Source organism: Capra hircus, chromosome 16 (assembly GCF_001704415.2).
Source record: "Capra hircus breed San Clemente chromosome 16, ASM170441v1, whole genome shotgun sequence".
In the NCBI taxonomy this organism is placed as follows: Eukaryota; Metazoa; Chordata; class Mammalia; order Artiodactyla; family Bovidae; genus Capra; species Capra hircus.
The window spans coordinates 283,841-301,585 of record NC_030823.1 but is presented as its reverse complement, the minus strand read 5'-3'; the positions used below and the strand labels follow the sequence as shown (position 1 = coordinate 301,585).

The 17,745-nt window shown below is 44.9% G+C and overlaps 1 protein-coding gene across 2 annotated transcripts in view; it reads right to left on the bottom strand.

Moving 5' to 3' along the window:
* Positions 1–7,882, bottom strand: part of ADORA1 (adenosine A1 receptor) — a 40,249-nt gene extending 32,367 nt beyond the window's left edge. Inside the window, exons 1-2 of one of the 2 annotated variants that reach the window (XM_005690366.3) lie at positions 7,605–7,781; positions 6,359–6,756 (exon numbers count right to left, since the gene is read on the bottom strand). In XM_005690366.3, coding sequence (XP_005690423.1) covers positions 6,359–6,699 — 341 coding nt within the window. In that variant the 5' untranslated portion in view covers positions 6,700–6,756; positions 7,605–7,781. Of the gene's footprint in view, positions 1–6,358; positions 6,757–7,604 lie in introns of both variants that reach the window. The other variant, XM_018059997.1, reaches the window with a different exon arrangement.

Here is a 17,745-nt window from a genome sequence, read left to right as displayed (position 1 = left end):
CGGTTTAGCTGAGGAGGGGGTCAGAGAAGGCCTCTCTATGAAGGTGCTGTTTTAGCTAAGACCTAAAAGATGAGTAAAAAGCCAATTCAATATTATATCATTATAAAAATCCTTAGAAATTATTTTTATTGATGGGGGAAATGCTTATAACATTAAGTGAATAAAACAGGATATAAAAATCATTGATGTACTCAACTACAATAAAATAATTATCATTCTATCCATCTATCATCTATGTGGGAAAATTTTCTGGAACACCAGAAAGTTAACAGTAGTGATGTGCAGGTGGCAGAATTACTGGTAATTTTGGAGACCTGAGTGGCTCAGATGGTAAAGAATCTGTCCACAATGTGGGAGACCCAGGTTTGATCCTTGGGTTAAGTAGATTCTCTGGAGGAGGGAATGGTTACCCACTCCAGTATCCTTACCCAGAGAACTTCATGGACAGAGGAGCCTGGTGGGCTACAGTCACAAAGAGTCAGACATGACTGCGCTACTAACACTTTACCATCTTTATTCTTTTCTATATTTCTCAAAAACTTCACAATAAATATGGATTGCTTTTATGCTTGGAAATAAATATGTCAGGGCACAGCCTCTAAAACTCGACCCCATGATCTCTGGGTAGAGAGGTTCTCCAGAAGGTATCTTGGCCATTCTCTTGCTTCCAAGCAGCACTTCCACCACAGTATCTTGCTCCTAAAGCACTTGGAGGCTTCCTAGATGCCATTACAATGCCAGCTAGCGGAAGCTTTCACCACTGAATCTAATTCAGAGTGCTTAGCACGATCTTTAACATAACCCATCTGAAGGCTATCCTTAGTCCAAACAAAGAAACTGCTTCTTTCTCTCCATCACTTTTCCCTTCTAGACCCATGATTAATTTGCTGGCAAGCTGTAGAGGCTGAATTTCTCTGTTCTATTCCTTGAGGATGACTGCCTTTTACATCAAAGGCTGGGGAGCAACAGTCAGAATTAGGAGGAGAAAAGAGCCTGTGGCTGAGTGACCTTGAAAACGCTGGAATTCTGTTTCCTCTTCTCCAAATGTGAGGGAGTTGGGCTTCAGGGCTTGCTATCACTCCTCTTCTGTCTCAGACACTCTAAGTCAATGACTAATCCATCCTTAGACAGAGGAGCTAGAGGTGACCTATGTCTCCTGAAAGCAGATGGCACCACTGAAGAGCAATTATTCTGGGACCTTGAGGCCACAGATGAGCGCCTGCTGGTACAAGAGCAGGAGGCACTTAACCTGTCCAGAAAAGCCCAGGGAAGCTGGAGAGTTGGGGTTGCCTAAATTGATGCCTAAGAGCAAACATACCTTAATCTATCAAATTTCTTTCCCTGTCAGAGCTCTGGTCCAGTAATCTGGCCTCCCCCACATTCTGCTGTACTTCCCTGGTCAGCAGCCCAGTTGGGCAGGCCTCCAGCTGTGGACAAAGGCAGGGCTGCCCGAGGCTCAAATGCGCACTGGAGAGAAGGTGAGGAGGCAGAGAGAGGCGTCAAGCATGGGCTGGAGCAGAGTGTAGAGTCCATGGCAAAAATAAGAGGAGAAAAATCACCCCCACTGACAGCCTGGAGGCAACTCCTCCATAAATCCTACAGCTTCTAGAGGCTGACTCAAAATACACATGGGCTCACTAGTTAAGGGCTTCCCAGGTCGCACTTGTGGTAAAGAATTGGCCTGCTAATGAAGGAGATATAACAGACAAAAGTTGGATTGCTGGGTCAGGAAGATCCCCTGGAGGAGGAAATGGCAACCCACTCCAGTGTTCTTGCCTGGAGAATCCCATGGACAGAGGAGCCTGGTGGGCTACAGTCCACGGGGTCACAAAGAGTTGGACACGACTGAAGCAACTTAGCATCCATGCACTAGACCTGGATTCAAATCCTTTCTCTGCTCCTGATAAGACATTTGAGCAAATTACTGAAATGTTCTGAGCTTTAGACTTTAGTTTATCTATAGAAGTATCTAGAATGGGGATAATAATCTCTATCAGCAGGAAACTATGAGCATTATGCTTTGTCTCATGTTGATGTATGGCAAAACCAATACAATATTGTAAAGTTAAAAAAAAAAGAGAGAATTAAAAAAAAACTTAATAAAGTTGTTTGTTTGTTTCAAAAAAAGATACGACTACTTCACAGGGGGCCAGTGGTAAAGAATCTGCCTGCCAATGCAGGAGATGCAGGTTCAATCCTTGGGTTGGGAAGATCCCTTGGAGGGGAAAATGGCAACATTCTCCAGTATTCTTGCCTGAAAAATCCCATGAACAGAGGAGCCAGGCAGGCTACAGTCCATGGGGCAGCAAAGAGTTGGACATGACTGAGCGGTTTAGTGCGCACACACATGCATGCACACACACACAAACACATACACACATAAAAATATAGTATTGTGTCTAGCTCATCACCACTAGGAGCTAAAAAACACAACACAATCTTCCTAGGCTTTCAACACAGTATTGGGAGGAGTCATGATAAGAAATATCCATAGAAAGGAACCTCAGAGACCTCAAATCCAGAAGGCAGGTAGCAGGGGGTGGGGTGGCAAAGAGGAGGCTCAGAGAGATCAAATAGCTTATTAAAGGTTGCACAGCTAGTTTGTAACAGAGCAAGGTTCAAACTCATGTATTTCTTACTCCCAAATACCCATCACCCCTTCCCCCCACACCAAGCCATCTGATGACAGACAGAGCATGTTCAGATCCCCTTTCCACAGAGAGGGCTTTAGTGGTTGGGGAGTGGCACTCCTCACCATAACAAGCCCCTGGTGTAGGTATCAAGATGACACAGTGCCACCAAGAAGACCCAGGGGTTCCCTAGAAGCAGGTAATGAGGGGGATAGGGTATCCATTGCCAAACATGTGGAGGTACTACACAAATAACCTGTAAAATACATGTAAATAACCACAGGTTATTGATGAATCAACAATTTAAACTTTAAAATTGCTGTTACTTCCCTGTGGTACATATACACAATGGAGTATTACTCAGCCATTAAAAAGAATACACTTGAATCAGTTCTAATGAGGTGGATGAAACTGGAGCCTATTATACAGAGTGAAGTAAGCCAGAAAGAAAAACACCAATACAGTATACCAACACATATATATGGAATTTAGAAAGATGGTAATGATAACCCTGTATGCGAGACAGCAAAAGAGACACAGATGTATAGAATGGACTTTTGGACTCTGAGGGAGAGGGAGAGGGGGGGATGATTTGGGAGAATGGCATTGAAACATGTATACTATCATATAAGAAACGAATTGCCAGTCTATGTTCGATACAGGATACAGGATGCTTGGGGCTGGTGCACGAGGATGATCCAGAGAGATGATATGGGGTGGGAGGTGGGAGGGGGATTCAGGATTGGGAACTCATCTACACCTGTGGTGGATTCATGTCAATGTATGGCAAAACCAATACAGTATTGTAAAGTAAAATAAAGTAAAAATAAAAATTAAAAAAATAAAATAAACTAAAATTGCTGTTACTTCCAAATGGAAGGGAATAAAAGTTGTGGTTGACTGGTCCAATCATACCTTGCTTAGCAAGGGGTCCAACTAACTCCTGTCACTGAATGCCCCATACATGCTTCACCAATGCTTGGGCAATGCTACTCCCTGGCTCCCAGGGCCCAATCTACCTCAGATTGGCTTGGCAGGGCAAGGAATCAGGCACCTGGGGGCCTCTGGCTGAGAGGTGTTCTCCCAGCCCAGTAGCCTGCTGACTCCAGCTGCCCAGAGCGGAGCCACGCATGCTATTCCTCCTGCAGGAGGGACCCAGGCAGTGACCAGCAAGGACCTGGAGGGGTCTGTCACCTCAGCCCAGCCTCTGGGATCCCAGCTTCGGAAGCCAGGCCTGGCAGTCTTTCTCTCGCAGGCACTGTCGATACGTGGTTCTGAAGCAGCTGCCTGAGCTGGCATGGGCAGCTGTGATCCTGACTCTGAGCTGGAAAGCCGGGAAGACAGGCCACAGCAGGATGGTTAGAGGTCAGACCCCTGGGAGGCCTACCTGAGGCTTCACCGTGTGACTCTGAATACTCATCCAATTCAATCGACTTTTACTGAGTAGACATTTTCAATGTGCCAGACACTATGCTAGGCATTTTAGAGAATCTGTAAGAATTAACAAAATGTGGTCACTGCTAGGTTGCCGCCCTTGAGGCATAACAATCTAGCAAGGGAGAAGAAACATGTATAAATATAATTTCATAGTAGTTTGATACCTCCCGGCGAATGTGGTGTGTTGTGTGTGCCCATGTGTGTGTGCACATGTGTATATGGGCATATGTGTTATTATATAAAAGCATGAGTGTGTGGGGGATGGGAGTACAGGGCTTGTCTATTCAGACCCATATGTTAATAATGGTAATAAAGCAACAAAATAAACCTACCACTTAAGGACTGCATATAATGCTAAGTATATACAGTACTAAGTGCTTTATATGTAGGAATTTATTATATTCTTCCAAGCACCGTAGAAGGAAGGTACTATTTAATGTCTCCTTTTATTGACATGGAAATTAAAAATGAAAGAGGTGAATAAGTGACTTAAAGTCACAAAGCTAGGAATTCATAACAAGGATTTGAACTGAGGCCTGCAGTCTTCACCTCTATGCCAAAGCCTCTGCTTTGGCCCTCCAGTGATAGCTCCTAAAGACCACTCACCCTCACCCGCCACCCCGCCGCCTCAAGGCTGAAGCAAGGAGTGACAGAAGCTGCCTTCTGCAGGAATGAGCCTGCAGTTCCTGCCAGCACAGCCACCCCCACCCCCACAGGACAAGTTGGGCACATTCTGTGAGTCTGTGATCACTGCTACATCATGGCGAGGCCTTTGTCTCACCTTGGCACCCACTCAGTAGACCACATTTCTTAAGCAGCTTTCCTATATTCACAAATCTGCATGACTTTCCGATTGTGGCAACACTTTGTTGTAATGGCCAGGCTCAGAGGCCCAGCCCACTCTAATGGACTGAAACCAGGTTCGTCAGCACAGGCCAGCCATGACCTGGGGCTAATAACAGCATGAAGGCCCCTCAGCTCACGGGCCTTCTGGGCTGCCTTCCCTTCTCGCTTGAGCAGCAGTCTTCACCTTCCCTGGGAAACTCGGGTATTGTGAGGGGGGGTAAACAAGGCAGAGAGCGCGGCATGGAGGGGCAGGACACAGCGGGGGCAGGAAGGAAAGGAGGCTGTGGGATTAAGGCTGCGTTCCCAGCCAGCCCCAGGAGAGCCTCTGGATCTGCTTCCCCTTGGCCAGGTTCTATTTCACCTCCCTCACAAAATCATGTTGAAAAGAGGGGAAAAAAATGGTGGATTAAAGAAGCTTTGAAAAATTGAATGCACAAACAGGACAAATGTGGGTGTCTAGGCTTGCTTGGGCGAATTATCAAGTGAGGCCAGGAGCACCATATCCCAGGTACGGGAGCTACTCCAGGGACGGCTGGTGACAAAGATGGCTGGAACTTCACAGTAGAGAGGGAATCTACCAGTGAGAAGATGCAAGGAGGAGGCAAGCGTGCCTCACAAGAATGTCCCAGCAAGGCAGCACTGGCAGTGTGCCCAGGCATTTGCTGGTACTTGGTGGCCCAGGCACTGCCTGGTGATGAGCCTATGGCCTGGCAGGCCCAGGGACAGAACCGCAGTGTGGGCTTGCCACCTGCATGAGAGGACGGCCGTTATTGGGCCACCCACTCTGGTGCTGCCTGGACACAGCGTAAGGACCTCTGCTGTGACTGGAGGAACACCAGTTTCACAACAGAATGGGATCATTAAGAGCCTGTCTGCTCCTGCCTGCAACAGAGATTCCGTAAGTGGGAGTTGGGCAGAGGTAATCAGACTGCTTGGGTTCAACAGGACAGCCCTGGAACTCGGAGCTGGCTTGCGCAGGGGTATCTGGAGAACAGGAGAGCTATGGAGTATCTTTAGGAAGCCTTCTCAGGTCTGGCTAGAGAAGAAGCACCCCTCTCTGCGGTGCGTCACCCTCAGCCCACCCGAGCAACCTGCTCTGCTCTTTCTACTTGCCTCAAACCGGTGGAGCTCAGCTCCACCACCTAGCCCCTCCCCACCACCGCCTCCGCAGGCCAGACAGGCAGCCTCAGGTGCCCTGGCCGGATCAGGAGAGCAGCAGCAGCTTCAGCTCTGGGGGCCCCAGCGCTACTAGGTTCACATTCTTCCAACCACCCAGCCCCTTCCTGCTTCAACTTCAGTTCAGCTTGGTGCTGCAGAGTGAGGGCTGGGGCATAACGGCCCAAGGAAAGTCCGGCTCACGTGGGGTTTTATGTTCTACCTTTTCGCCTCTTCAGACGGCCCTCGAGCCTCCCGGCATGGGGTACCTGCAGCTGCTCTAGACTCACCTCAGTGGGATCTTGACACGGAGGTAGCGGTCAACAGCAATTGCCAGCAGGGCCAGGATGGAGCTCTGAGTGAGGATGAGGACAGGGCAGGCGACCTTGAGGCAGGTGTGGAAGTAGGTCCGCGGCCCAATGTTGATGAGGATGGCGAGCGGGATGACCAGCGCGCCCACCGCCACATCAGCCACAGCCAGTGACGCGATGAAGCAGAAGGTGGCATCCCGCAAGGCCTGATTCACTTTCACCGCCCAGATCACCAGCACGTTCCCAGGTATAGAGACCAGGGCGATGAGCACCTCGATGCCAATATACGCAGCCTGGAAGGCTGAGATGGAGGGCGGCATGGTGGGCACAGGCTGGGCACATCAGCAGACAGGCGCCAAGGGGCAGGAGGCAAGCACCTGTGGTCACGGAAGCCTAGGGTGGGAAGGCCTGCCTGGGGGGAGGGGAACCAGGCAGCTCTGGAACTCCAGTTGCCCTTTGGAGATGTGCCCCACTTGGCACATGTAGTGCCTACCCAAGCTGACGGGATACACTAACCCTTTCTCTGCCTAATCTCTGTCCCCTCTCCTTGTCAACCCCAGAGGATTCATTCAGCAACTTAAAATAGCAGCACTCACTCCTCCACTGGCTTTTTTTTATCAGGTGTGAGGCAGTTCCCAGCACACACACAACCCACAGGGCTCCCGGTGCCTGGCTCTACCTACCCATGATCATAGAACAGGATGCAGGGAGCTCACGATCCTGTCTGCTGGTGGCCAGCGAGTCCCAGAGGCGGTGCCCAAAGTTCTGGGCACCTGGTGCCTCCCGAGGCTAGAGGCTGCGCCAGACAGGGCTGGGCTCTGGGCCCCCGCGCAGCGGTTCACCATCCTCCAGGCTCCCAGCCCTGCCTTTCAAGCAATCACATGGTGCAGCAGAGGCTCAGACTGGACGCTTTTAAAGAGGTAGCGCTCCAGTTTCGCACCTGGGACTGGTCTGGCAGACGCGGGTCTGGAGAACTAAGCCCAGCAGCGGCCAGGGTGCGGGGATCCCCGTCTCCCACCTTGCCGCGCATGCATGCCATACGGCCCCCTACCTGAGACACGGCTGGCTCCTGCTTCCTAGCAGTCCCCAATCCCGGTCCGGCTCTGCCAGGGACCCTCGTAAACACTCGGTCCCGGGTGGGGAGGGGGGATTCTAGCAGTCCCTGTCAGCACTTTCCTCCATCCCCAGTGGGGATGACCGGCAGGAGAACCAGGTACAGACTTACCAAAGCTGGCAGAGCTCCGAGCCACCTGAACGGCTCTGTCCAAGCGCCCTCCTAGCTCCACGCCGTGCGCAGCCGCTCGCTCCAGGGATGCTTGAAGAATCCAGAGGGAGAGTAACTGGCTGAGACTCAACTCTGGCGCCCGGCGCCTTCTCGCCCCGGCGCGGGAGCGAGGCTGCCCGGCTCCGCACAGCCGGAGCGGCGGGGGCGGCCCCGGCCCCTCCCTGCTGGGCCTCTGTCTCCTCCCTCATCCCCTCCTCTAAACAAAGGCCGTAATTCTGAGTGAGAGAAGCTGGAAGATGTGACCTTTCCGTAGGGTCTGACGTGCGAATCCAGATCACAGCAGCGCATGGCACCTGCGAGTCTCTAGGACGCCCCTTCTCCATTTGCCTCAACAGTCAGTTGGAAGCCCTGGCACACTCTCCTACCCCTCAGCCCGGAAACCCTCCTTTCCCATGAAACCAGCCCCTGCATTTTCTCAGGCGCTAATGTTCTTCCAGCACACGTTGCTTTGAAGGCTCTATCCTGAGTCAGCGTGTCCGCTTTACCTCTATCTTTCAGAACACCTTTTAATCTGTTAGCGATTCCCAGTTTTCAGGTGAGGGCACTGAGACCCAGAGAAGTGACCTGGCTTCACAAGGTCATTTCCATCAGTGCCACCTCCTCTTGTGTCCCCTTTCTTTTCTCTATCTCCCTCTTCATAGCACAGTACATAAACCACCCGTATCCAGTCCAATGTCCACGTGCTATTGATAAAGAAGCCGGCAGGGGAAGAAAGAGACTTTCTTAAGTTACCATAGCAAGTCCTAATAGAACCGGAGTAAGAAGCCAGGCTGCTGACTCTCCGCACAGTGCTCTCTCCACTGTCCTCCATCCTGACCCCTCTCTTGACAATCTCCTGCCACAGTTTCAGTTTAGGTGGGCCACTGGTACTGCCTCAGGACCACCCCAAGGAAGACGCTCACTCAGACCGGGTGCCTTACTAAGATCCTGACCTGAGAAGTCCTTGCTCGTGGATATTGGAAAAGAGCTCTGGAAGGGCAAAGAGTCAAGTAGGGGGAGCCCAATACCACCTGGCCACACCCCAGTTCCTGAGGTCACTACACTCTTGTTGGGTTTCAGGATGTCAAGAGAGGGGTTCTGTTGTGAGGCGGGTGCCTACTAAAACTGCCATTTGCCATCTGTCTCTACGAGGGTTAGGTCACTAGCCCCTGCAGTCACTGACTTTCAACACAGGAGTTCGGGGCAGAGATCAAGAACAAGGCACTCTCAGTTCAGTTCAGTCACTCAGTCATGTCCAACTCTTTGTGACCCCATGAATCGCAGCACGCCAGGCCTCCCTGTCCATCACCAACTCCCAGAGTTCACTCAGACTCACGTCCATCAAGTCAGTGATGCCATCCAGCCATCTCATCCTCTGTCGTCCCCTTCTCCAACTGCCCCCAGTCCCTCCCAGCATCAGAGTCTTTTCCAATGAGTCAACTCTTTGCATGAGGTGGCCAAAGTATTGGAGTTTCAGCTTTAGCATCATTCCTTCCAAAGAAATCCCAGGGCTGATCTCCTTCAGAATGGAATGAGTTTTATATTGTAATACTTGATTCATGGCTAAGCGTTAAAATGAAGCTATGAGATCTCTGGTTGTATCTGTCTATATGTCTGTTAATATCATCTAACTTTGGATGATATTAGCTCTACTTAATTGGCTTAAAGAAAATTAAGAGCTTATATAAATTTCTCAGAATAAAAAACTTGCCAGAATGAATTTTGTATTCACATGAACTAGGAAAAAAAGAGATCCAGCCAGTCCATTCTGAAGGAGATCAGCCTTGGGAATCCAACCGGGGTCTCCTGCATTGTAGGCAGATTTTTTACCAGCTTAGTTACCTAGTATTAAATTAATACCATCCAAAATCACTGCAGATGATGGTTTCAGCCATAAAATTAAAAGATATTTGCTCCTTGGAAGAAAAGCTTTGACCAACCTAGGCAGAATGTTAAAAAGCAGAGACATGACTTTGCTGACAAAGGTCTGTCTAGTCAAAGCTATGGTTTTCCCAGCAGTCATGTACGGATGTGAGAGCTGGACAATAAAAAAGGCTGAGCACCAGAGAATTGATGGTTTTGAACTAAGGTATTGGAGAAGACTCTTGAGAGTCCCTTAGACAGCAAGGAGATCAAGCCAGTCAATCCTAAAGGAAATAAACCCTGAATAGTTATTAGAATGACTGATGCTGAAGCTGAAGCTCCAATACCTTGGCCACCTGATGTGAAGAGCCAACTCATTGGAAAAGACCCTGATGCTGTGAATGAAGGCAGGAGGAGAAGGAGATGACAGAGGATGAGATGGTTGGATGGCATCACTGACTCGATGGACGTGAACTTGGGGAAATTCTGAGAGATGATGAGGGACAGGGAGGCTAGGCACGCTGTAGTCCATGAGGTTGCAAAGACTCGGACACAACTGAGTGAATGAACAACAATAAAGCTTGTTGATTTAATTAATACGGACATGTCTTTAGAGACATCAATATTGTAGTGTACTACTCATATTGTACCTATGCTTAATAGAAGTCAAATAAGGTCTTAGCATCTATTGCAAATTTGTCAGCAAGAGAAGTAACTTGGTTTGATAAAATTTTTATAAGTAAAATGTAAACAAGGTAAGAGCTTCTGGGTGAACTCTTTTGGAGTAATTATATTTTAGAAATATCTGTGCATGTGTATGTGTCTTCAGTCATGTCATGACTGCAGTCTGCTAGGCTCCTCTGTCTATGGAATTTTCCAGGCACAGTACTGGAGGAGGTTGCCATTTCCTTCTCTAAGTGACCCAGGGATCGAACCCACAACTCCTGCGTCTCCTGCACTGGCGGGCAGGTTCTTTAGCCGCTGAGTACCGGAAAAGCCCCCCCCCACCCCGGGAATGTTTACTTAAAAATAATCTCTCCAGGTATTTGGTAACTTAAAATTGTAGAGTTGTGCTAAGTTAAGTTAAATGATAGAAGTTTATCATTCTCAAATAAAATAAGATACTAAAACTTTAATTACTAAACATCGGCCTCCTTTCAGAGAAACCAAAGGTATTCAGTACTATTAATGCATATATTTGGTATCATACTGAGATAATTGATATAAAAAAGTACATGTTCTCAGCAATTGTTATCAGTATTTATATGTTCCGGTCTACAGAATGCTAATGTAGTAGACAATTCACAGTTGCTCACTTTTTAGTTTCCACTAGAAGTTAAGGTTTTTAGAGTTGAGGATTCTAATTTAAATGTCATTAAAGCTACTGGAAATAATAAAAGTTTCAGTATGCAGTAAGAAAGTAGGATGTATGTTTTCAATAAAAGAAGATATGAGGAATGGAATTGCATTTGATTAAGGGAAAGAAATTTTGTCCTAGAGCTGGTTGTTTCTGGATAGAGAAAATTAGGGATAAACTAATATGGATATAGAAAGTGATGGCTAAGGAGCCCTGAGAAGAGATTTGTGCATGATTAGGATTGACTAAATTTTGAATTAATTTGAGTAAATCAATTTGTAAAGTAAACTGTGGAAATTTAAATTTGGCTTTTCTCTCTGTTAAGAGAACAAAGTTTTCTTAAAATGTCGATCCGCTTTGATAGCAGATTTTAACTCTCTTTACCTTTTAAGTGATTTGCCTCTGATATGTTTTATTGTCACATTGGTTAAGTGAATAAGTATTTTTTCACAGTGACCTATGATCCTATTTGACCAGGAATTTTAAAACTTCTTTGATATTTTTTGACAGACTCCCCAAATAAAATTGCAATGAAGTTTATTTAGCTTACTTTGGGATGCTTTAAGGGGCCCTGAAACATCCCAAAGATATTAAACTAACTAGGTTCATTTGGTATGTTAATTAATGGGAAAGATTGTCAAATCTTCTTAGGTTATATGGTATGGGTAATCCTTTTTTAATGAGGGAAACCTCATCTTTAAAAAAATTTATTTAGTTAGTTTTTTGGCTGTGCTGAGTCTTTGTTGCTACATGTGGACTTTCTCTAGCTGTGAATGAGGGTCACTATCTTATTGTGTTTCAAGGGCTACTCGTGGTGGTGGCTCCTCTTGTTGTGGAGCACAGGCTCCGGAAGAATGGGCTCAGTAGATCCGGCACATGGGCCTAGTTGCCTCCAGCATGAGGAATCCTGGACAAGGGGGCAAACACATGTACCCTGAATGGGCAGGCAGATTCTCAGGGAAGTCCTGGGTTACTGTTTTTAATATAGATATTTTAAAAATTATATGGAATTTCTAAAAATATGGTATGTTCTGATAAACTATTATCAGTCATAATTCTAGTTATTATCTTAAAACATTGTATGTCACAGCAGTAACTGAGTTTCCTTGTCAATGGCATTGTATAATCAGGCACTTAACTGTACCTTCTCAAGTCTTTTTTGTCATTCATTGATAGTCATTGTTTTACACTTATGCCTTTGCAAAAATGTTTCCTCTTCAAGAAGACTCATAGCAATAACTTTAAAGAATGTTTATCTAGTTATTTATTGACTGCATCAGGTCTTAGTGTGACATGTGGAATCTTAGTCCCCTGGGTTAGAAAGTGGATTCTTAACGACTGATCATCAGGGAAGTCCCTAGCAAGAACTTTTTGACAAGTACCAGCAAAGCCAAATTTTTAAAAAGCCTATATGATCAATTATATAAGTAATCAGGCCACGTTTATTGAAACCAGATTTATTTTGCAAATAAATTAGTCAATTTTGCAGTATTTGTTAGAAATGAGGGTAATTCTAGAGAAAGATAGTGTTTCAGTTGATATTAAATTCTAGATTTGTTAATTGAGGTCTGTATTTACTGCCTAAGATTCACTTCACATGCAGCTCTTTGCTATTATGTTATATTCTTGTAAAGTTTAATTGAATTATTAAAATGACACTCTAGGTTTGTTTCTGAAGGTTATCTCATTAATCCGTCTTTGGATTAAGATCAGAGGCCCTGTGACCTGAAACTAGGGGATATGCACATTTGAAAAGATGTCATTTAAAAGATTATCTCCAATCAGAAGGAAGGACCCTTATCAGGTACTCTTAACTAGCTCATACACAGGAAACTGAAGAGAATTGACTCTAGGATTACTATTTCCTCTTAGAAAGTGCCCCTGCATTGGACTGGCCTATAGAGAGGACTTCTGACCTTAAAATTACATTAAATCAATGTTCATACAGAGAAGAAACTACCAGATCAGGATAAGAGGAAGACAACATCTGAAGTAGACAGCTGACCCAAGATGCTGGACCAGGCCTGTATACCAATTACTTTGATAATTGCTCACACCTTTGCTTATGAACCAAATGTCTATCACAATCTTATGCAGAGTTAAAGTTCATCCAATTATTAGGTTTATGGTCAGTTACCTATAACTGGGTGGCATTTGTTGATTTCTCTACCCCAAGGCTCTAATTGGAAGGCCTTTAGAAAGTTATTCTACAAGAAAGAAATCATAGTTCCGTTCAAGCTAGCATTCATATTATTAGGTAGGTTCCTCTCATCTGGCTATTTAATAATACCTGCTCTGACTCTGACCATAAATAGGAATTTTCTTTTAAAGTCAAACTTGTCGGAGCAAAATTTTAGCCAAGGAATGTAACCTCCCTCAGTTGTGGAATAGATTTATATGACTAACATCAAGATATAATCATTTAAGTTCAAGGTCCTCTTTAAGTTGGGAACAATTAAGCCATACTAAGGATTAAAAGTGAAGAAGAACTAAAGAGCCTCTTGATAAAAGTGAAAGAGGAGAGTGAAAAAGTTGGCTTAAAGCTCAACATTCAGAAAACTAAGATCATGGTATCTGGTCCCATCACTCATGGCAAATAGATGGGGAAACAGTGGCTGACTTTATTTTTCTGGGCTCCAAAATCACTGCGGATGGTGATTACAGCCATGAAATTAAAAGATGCTTGCTCCTCGGAAGGAAAGTTATGACCAACCTAGACAGCAAATTAAAAAACAGAGACATTACTTTGCCAACAAAGTCTGTCTTGTCAAGGCTATGGTTTTTCCAGTAGCCATGTATGGATGTGAGAGTTGGACTATAAAGAAAGCTGAGTGCAGAAGAATTGATGCTTTTGAACTGTGGTGTTGGAGAAGACTCTTGAGAGTCCCTTGGACTGCAAGGAGATTCAATCAGTCCATCCTAAAGAAGATCAGTCCTGGGTGTTCGTTGGAGGGACTGACGTTGAAGCTGAAATTCCAATACTTTGGCCACCTGATGTAGAGTACTGACTCATTTGAAAAGACCCTGATGCTTGGAAAGATTGAGGGCAGGAGGAGAAGGGGACGATAGAGAATGAGATGGTTGGATGGCATCACCGACACAAAGGACATGAGTTTGGGTAAACTCCTGGAGTTGGTGGTGGACAGGGAGGCCTGGCATGCTGCAGTTCATGGGGTCACAAAGAGTTGGACATGATTGAGCAACTGAACAGAACTGAAGGATTAAAAATATAGTCCTAACAGTAGGACATTGGGTTGGGTGCCTTTTGAATAATGATAATACATAATTTCTGTTAAAGATACGATTGGTACAGAATAGAATAAGTCAGATGACCTAGGGATATACTAGGCTACACCTAATGGAAGTTCTTGGCATTTGTATTTTCCCTGATTTACAAAATTGTTGTTTCTTGCACTACCAGATGTATGGCTGAGCCTCTGATAAAATAATAACTAGATGAAGCAGTTTACCACTTATGTAGTAATATATGAATGATTGTAATAGTGTAACTTTAATATGGAAAAAAAGCAATAGGGAATCGGTTCCTGGACCATAACAGACTAGTAAGACAAATTGTCCAGAGATTTTTGGCTACCATTAATAAGGTCTCAGTTCAATTCTGTCGCTCAGTCATGTCCATTTCTTTGTGACCACATGGATTGCAGCATGCCAGGCCTCCCTGTCCATTAGCAACTCCTGGAGCTTGCTCAAACTCATGTCTATCCAGTCAGTGATGACATCCAACCATCTCATCCTCTGTCATCCCCTTCTCCTCCCACCTTCAATCTTTCCCAGCATCAGGGTTTTTTCCAGTGAGTCAGTTCTTCACATCAGGTGACCAAAGTATTGGAGTTTCATCTTCGGCATCAGTCCTTCCAATGAATATTCAGGACTGATCTCCTTTAGGATGGACTGGTTGGATCTCCTTGCAGTCCAAGGGATTCTAAAGAGTCTTCTCCAACACCACAATTCAAAAGCACCATTTCTTCGGTGCTAAGCTTTCTCTGTGGTCCAACTCTCACATCTGTACATGACTACTGGAAAAACCACAGTTTTGACTAGAGAGACTGTTGGGAAAGTAATGTCTCTGCTTTTTAATATGCTACCTAGGTTGGTTATAACTTTTCCTCCAAAGAGTAAGCATCTTTTAATTTCATAGTTGCAGTCACCATCTGCAGTGATTTTGGAGCCCGAGAAAATAGTCTTTCACTGTTTCCCCATCTATTTGCCATGAAGTGATGGAACCAGATGCCATAACTTTAGTTTTTTTGACTGTTGAGTCTTAAGCCAGCTTGTTCACTCTCCTCTCTCACTTCCATCAAGAGGCTCTTCAGTTCTTCTGCACTTTGTCATAAGGGCTTCCCTGGTGGCTGAAATGGTAAGGCATCTCTCTGCAGTGCGGGAGACCTGGGTTCAGTCCCTCGTTCTGGAACATCCCCCGAAGAAGGAAATGGCAACCCACTCTAGTACTCTTGCCTGGAAAATCCCATGGATGGAGGAGCCTGGTAGGCTGCAGTCCATGGGGTCGTAAATAGTCAGACACGTAAATAGTCAGACTGAGCTACTTCATTTTCACTTTCACTCTTTCCTGTCATAAGGGTGGTGTCATCTGCATATCTAAGGTAATTGATATTTCTCCTGGCGATCTTGATTCTAGCTTGAAGCCATCCAGCCTTCAACATATGTTAAATAAGCAGGGTGACAATACACAGCTTTGACGTACTCCTTTCTAAATGGAACAAGTCTGTTGTTCCATCTCGAGTCCTAACTGTTGCTTCTTGACCTGCATACAGATTTCTCAGGAAGCAGGTCAGGTGGTCTGGTATACCTATCTCTTTAAGAATTTTCCGTAGTTTGTTGTGATCCACACACTCAAAGATTTTCCTAGTAAATAAAGTGGAAATAGATGTTTTTCTGGAACTCTCTTGCTTTTTTGATGATCCAGCAGATGTTGGCAATTTGATTTCTGGTTCCTCAGTCTTTTTTAAATCCAGCTTGAACATCTGCAAGTTCACAGTTCATGTACTGTTGAAGCCTGACTTGGAGAATTTTGAGCATTACTTTGTTAGCATGTGAAATGAGTGCAATCGTGTAGTAGTTCGAATATTCTTTGGCATTGCCTTTCTTTGGGATTGGAATGAAAACTGACCTTTTCCAGTCCTGTGGCCACTGCTGAGTTTTCTAAATGTGCTGGCATATTGAGTGCAGCACTTTCACAGCATCATCTTTCAGGATTTGAAATAGCTCAACTGGAATTCCATCACCTCCGGTAGCTTTGTTTGTAGTGATGCTTCCTAAGGCTTACTTGATTTCACATTCCAGGATGTCTGGCTCTAGGTGAGTGATCACACCATCAAAGTTATCTGGGTCATTAAGATCTTTTTTGTATGGTTCTTCTGTGTATTCTTGCCACTTTTTCTTAATATTTTTTGCTTCTGTTAGGTCATACCATTTCTGTCCTTTATTGTGCCCATCTTTGCATGAAATATTCCTTTGGTATCTCTAATTTTCATGAAGAGACTTCTAGTCTTTCCCATTCTATTGTTTTCCTCTATTTTTTTGCATTGATGACTGAGGATGTCTTTCTTATCTCTCCATGCTATTCTTTGGAACTTTGCAGTCAGATGGGTGTATCTTTCGTTTCCTTGTTTGCCTTTAACTTCCCTTCTTTTCTCAGCTATTTGTAAGGCTTCCTCAGACAACCATTTTACCTTTTTGCATTCTTTTTCTTGGGGATGGCCTTGATCACTTCCTCCTGTACAACTTTATGAGCCTGTGTCCATAGTTCTTGAGGCGCTCTATCAGATCTAATCCCTTGAACCTATTTGTCACTTCCACTGTATTACTGTAAGGGATTTTATTTAGGCCATACTGGAATGGTCTAGTGGTTTTCCCTACTTTCTTTAGTTTAAGTCTGAATTTTACAATAAGGAGTTCATGATCTGAGCCACAGTCAGCTCCTGGTATTGTTTGTGCTGACTGTATAGAGTTTCTCCATCTTCAGCTGTAAAGAATATAATCAATCTGATTTCAATATTGACTGTCTGTTGATGTCCATTTGTAGAGCTGTCTCTTGTGTTGTTAGAAGAGAGTGTTAGCTATGACCAGTAAGTCCTCTTGACAAAACTCTGTTAGCCTTTTCCCTACTTCAGTTTGTACCCCAAGGCCAAACTTGCCTGTTACTTCAGGTATTTCTTGACTTACTACTTTTGCATTCCAGTCCCCTATGATGAAAAGGACATCTTTTTGGTTTATTAGTTCTAGAAGGTCTTGTAGGTCTTTATAGAGCCATTCAACTTCAGCTTCTTTGGCATTAGTGATTGGGGCATAGACTTGGATTACTGTGATACCGAATGGTTTGCCTTGGAAACAAACAGAGATCATTCTGTCATTTTTGAGATTGCACCCAAGTACTGCATTTTGGACTCTTTTGTTTACTATGAAGGCTACTCCATTTCTTCTAAGGGATTTTTGCCCACAGTAGTAAATATAATGGTCATTTGAACTAAATTCGTCCATTCCAGTCCATTTTAGTTCACTGATTCCTAAAATGTTGGTGTTCATTCTTACCATCTCCTGTTTGACCACTTCCAATTTACCTTGACTCATGAGCCTAACATTGCAGGTTCCTATGCAATATTGCTCTTTACAGAATCATGCTTTACTTCTGTCACCCATCACATCTACTCCTGGGTGTTGTTTTTGCTTTGGCTCCATCTCTTTATTTTTTCTGGAGTAATTTTTCCACTCTTCTCCAGTAGCTTATTGGGCACCAGTCAGTTGCTCAGTGATGTCCAACTGAACAACTAAGCATATACATTTTCCCAAGATACTAATCCTTGAAGCTAGTTCTTGAAGCTTTGCGGTGAATCTTGGTCATTG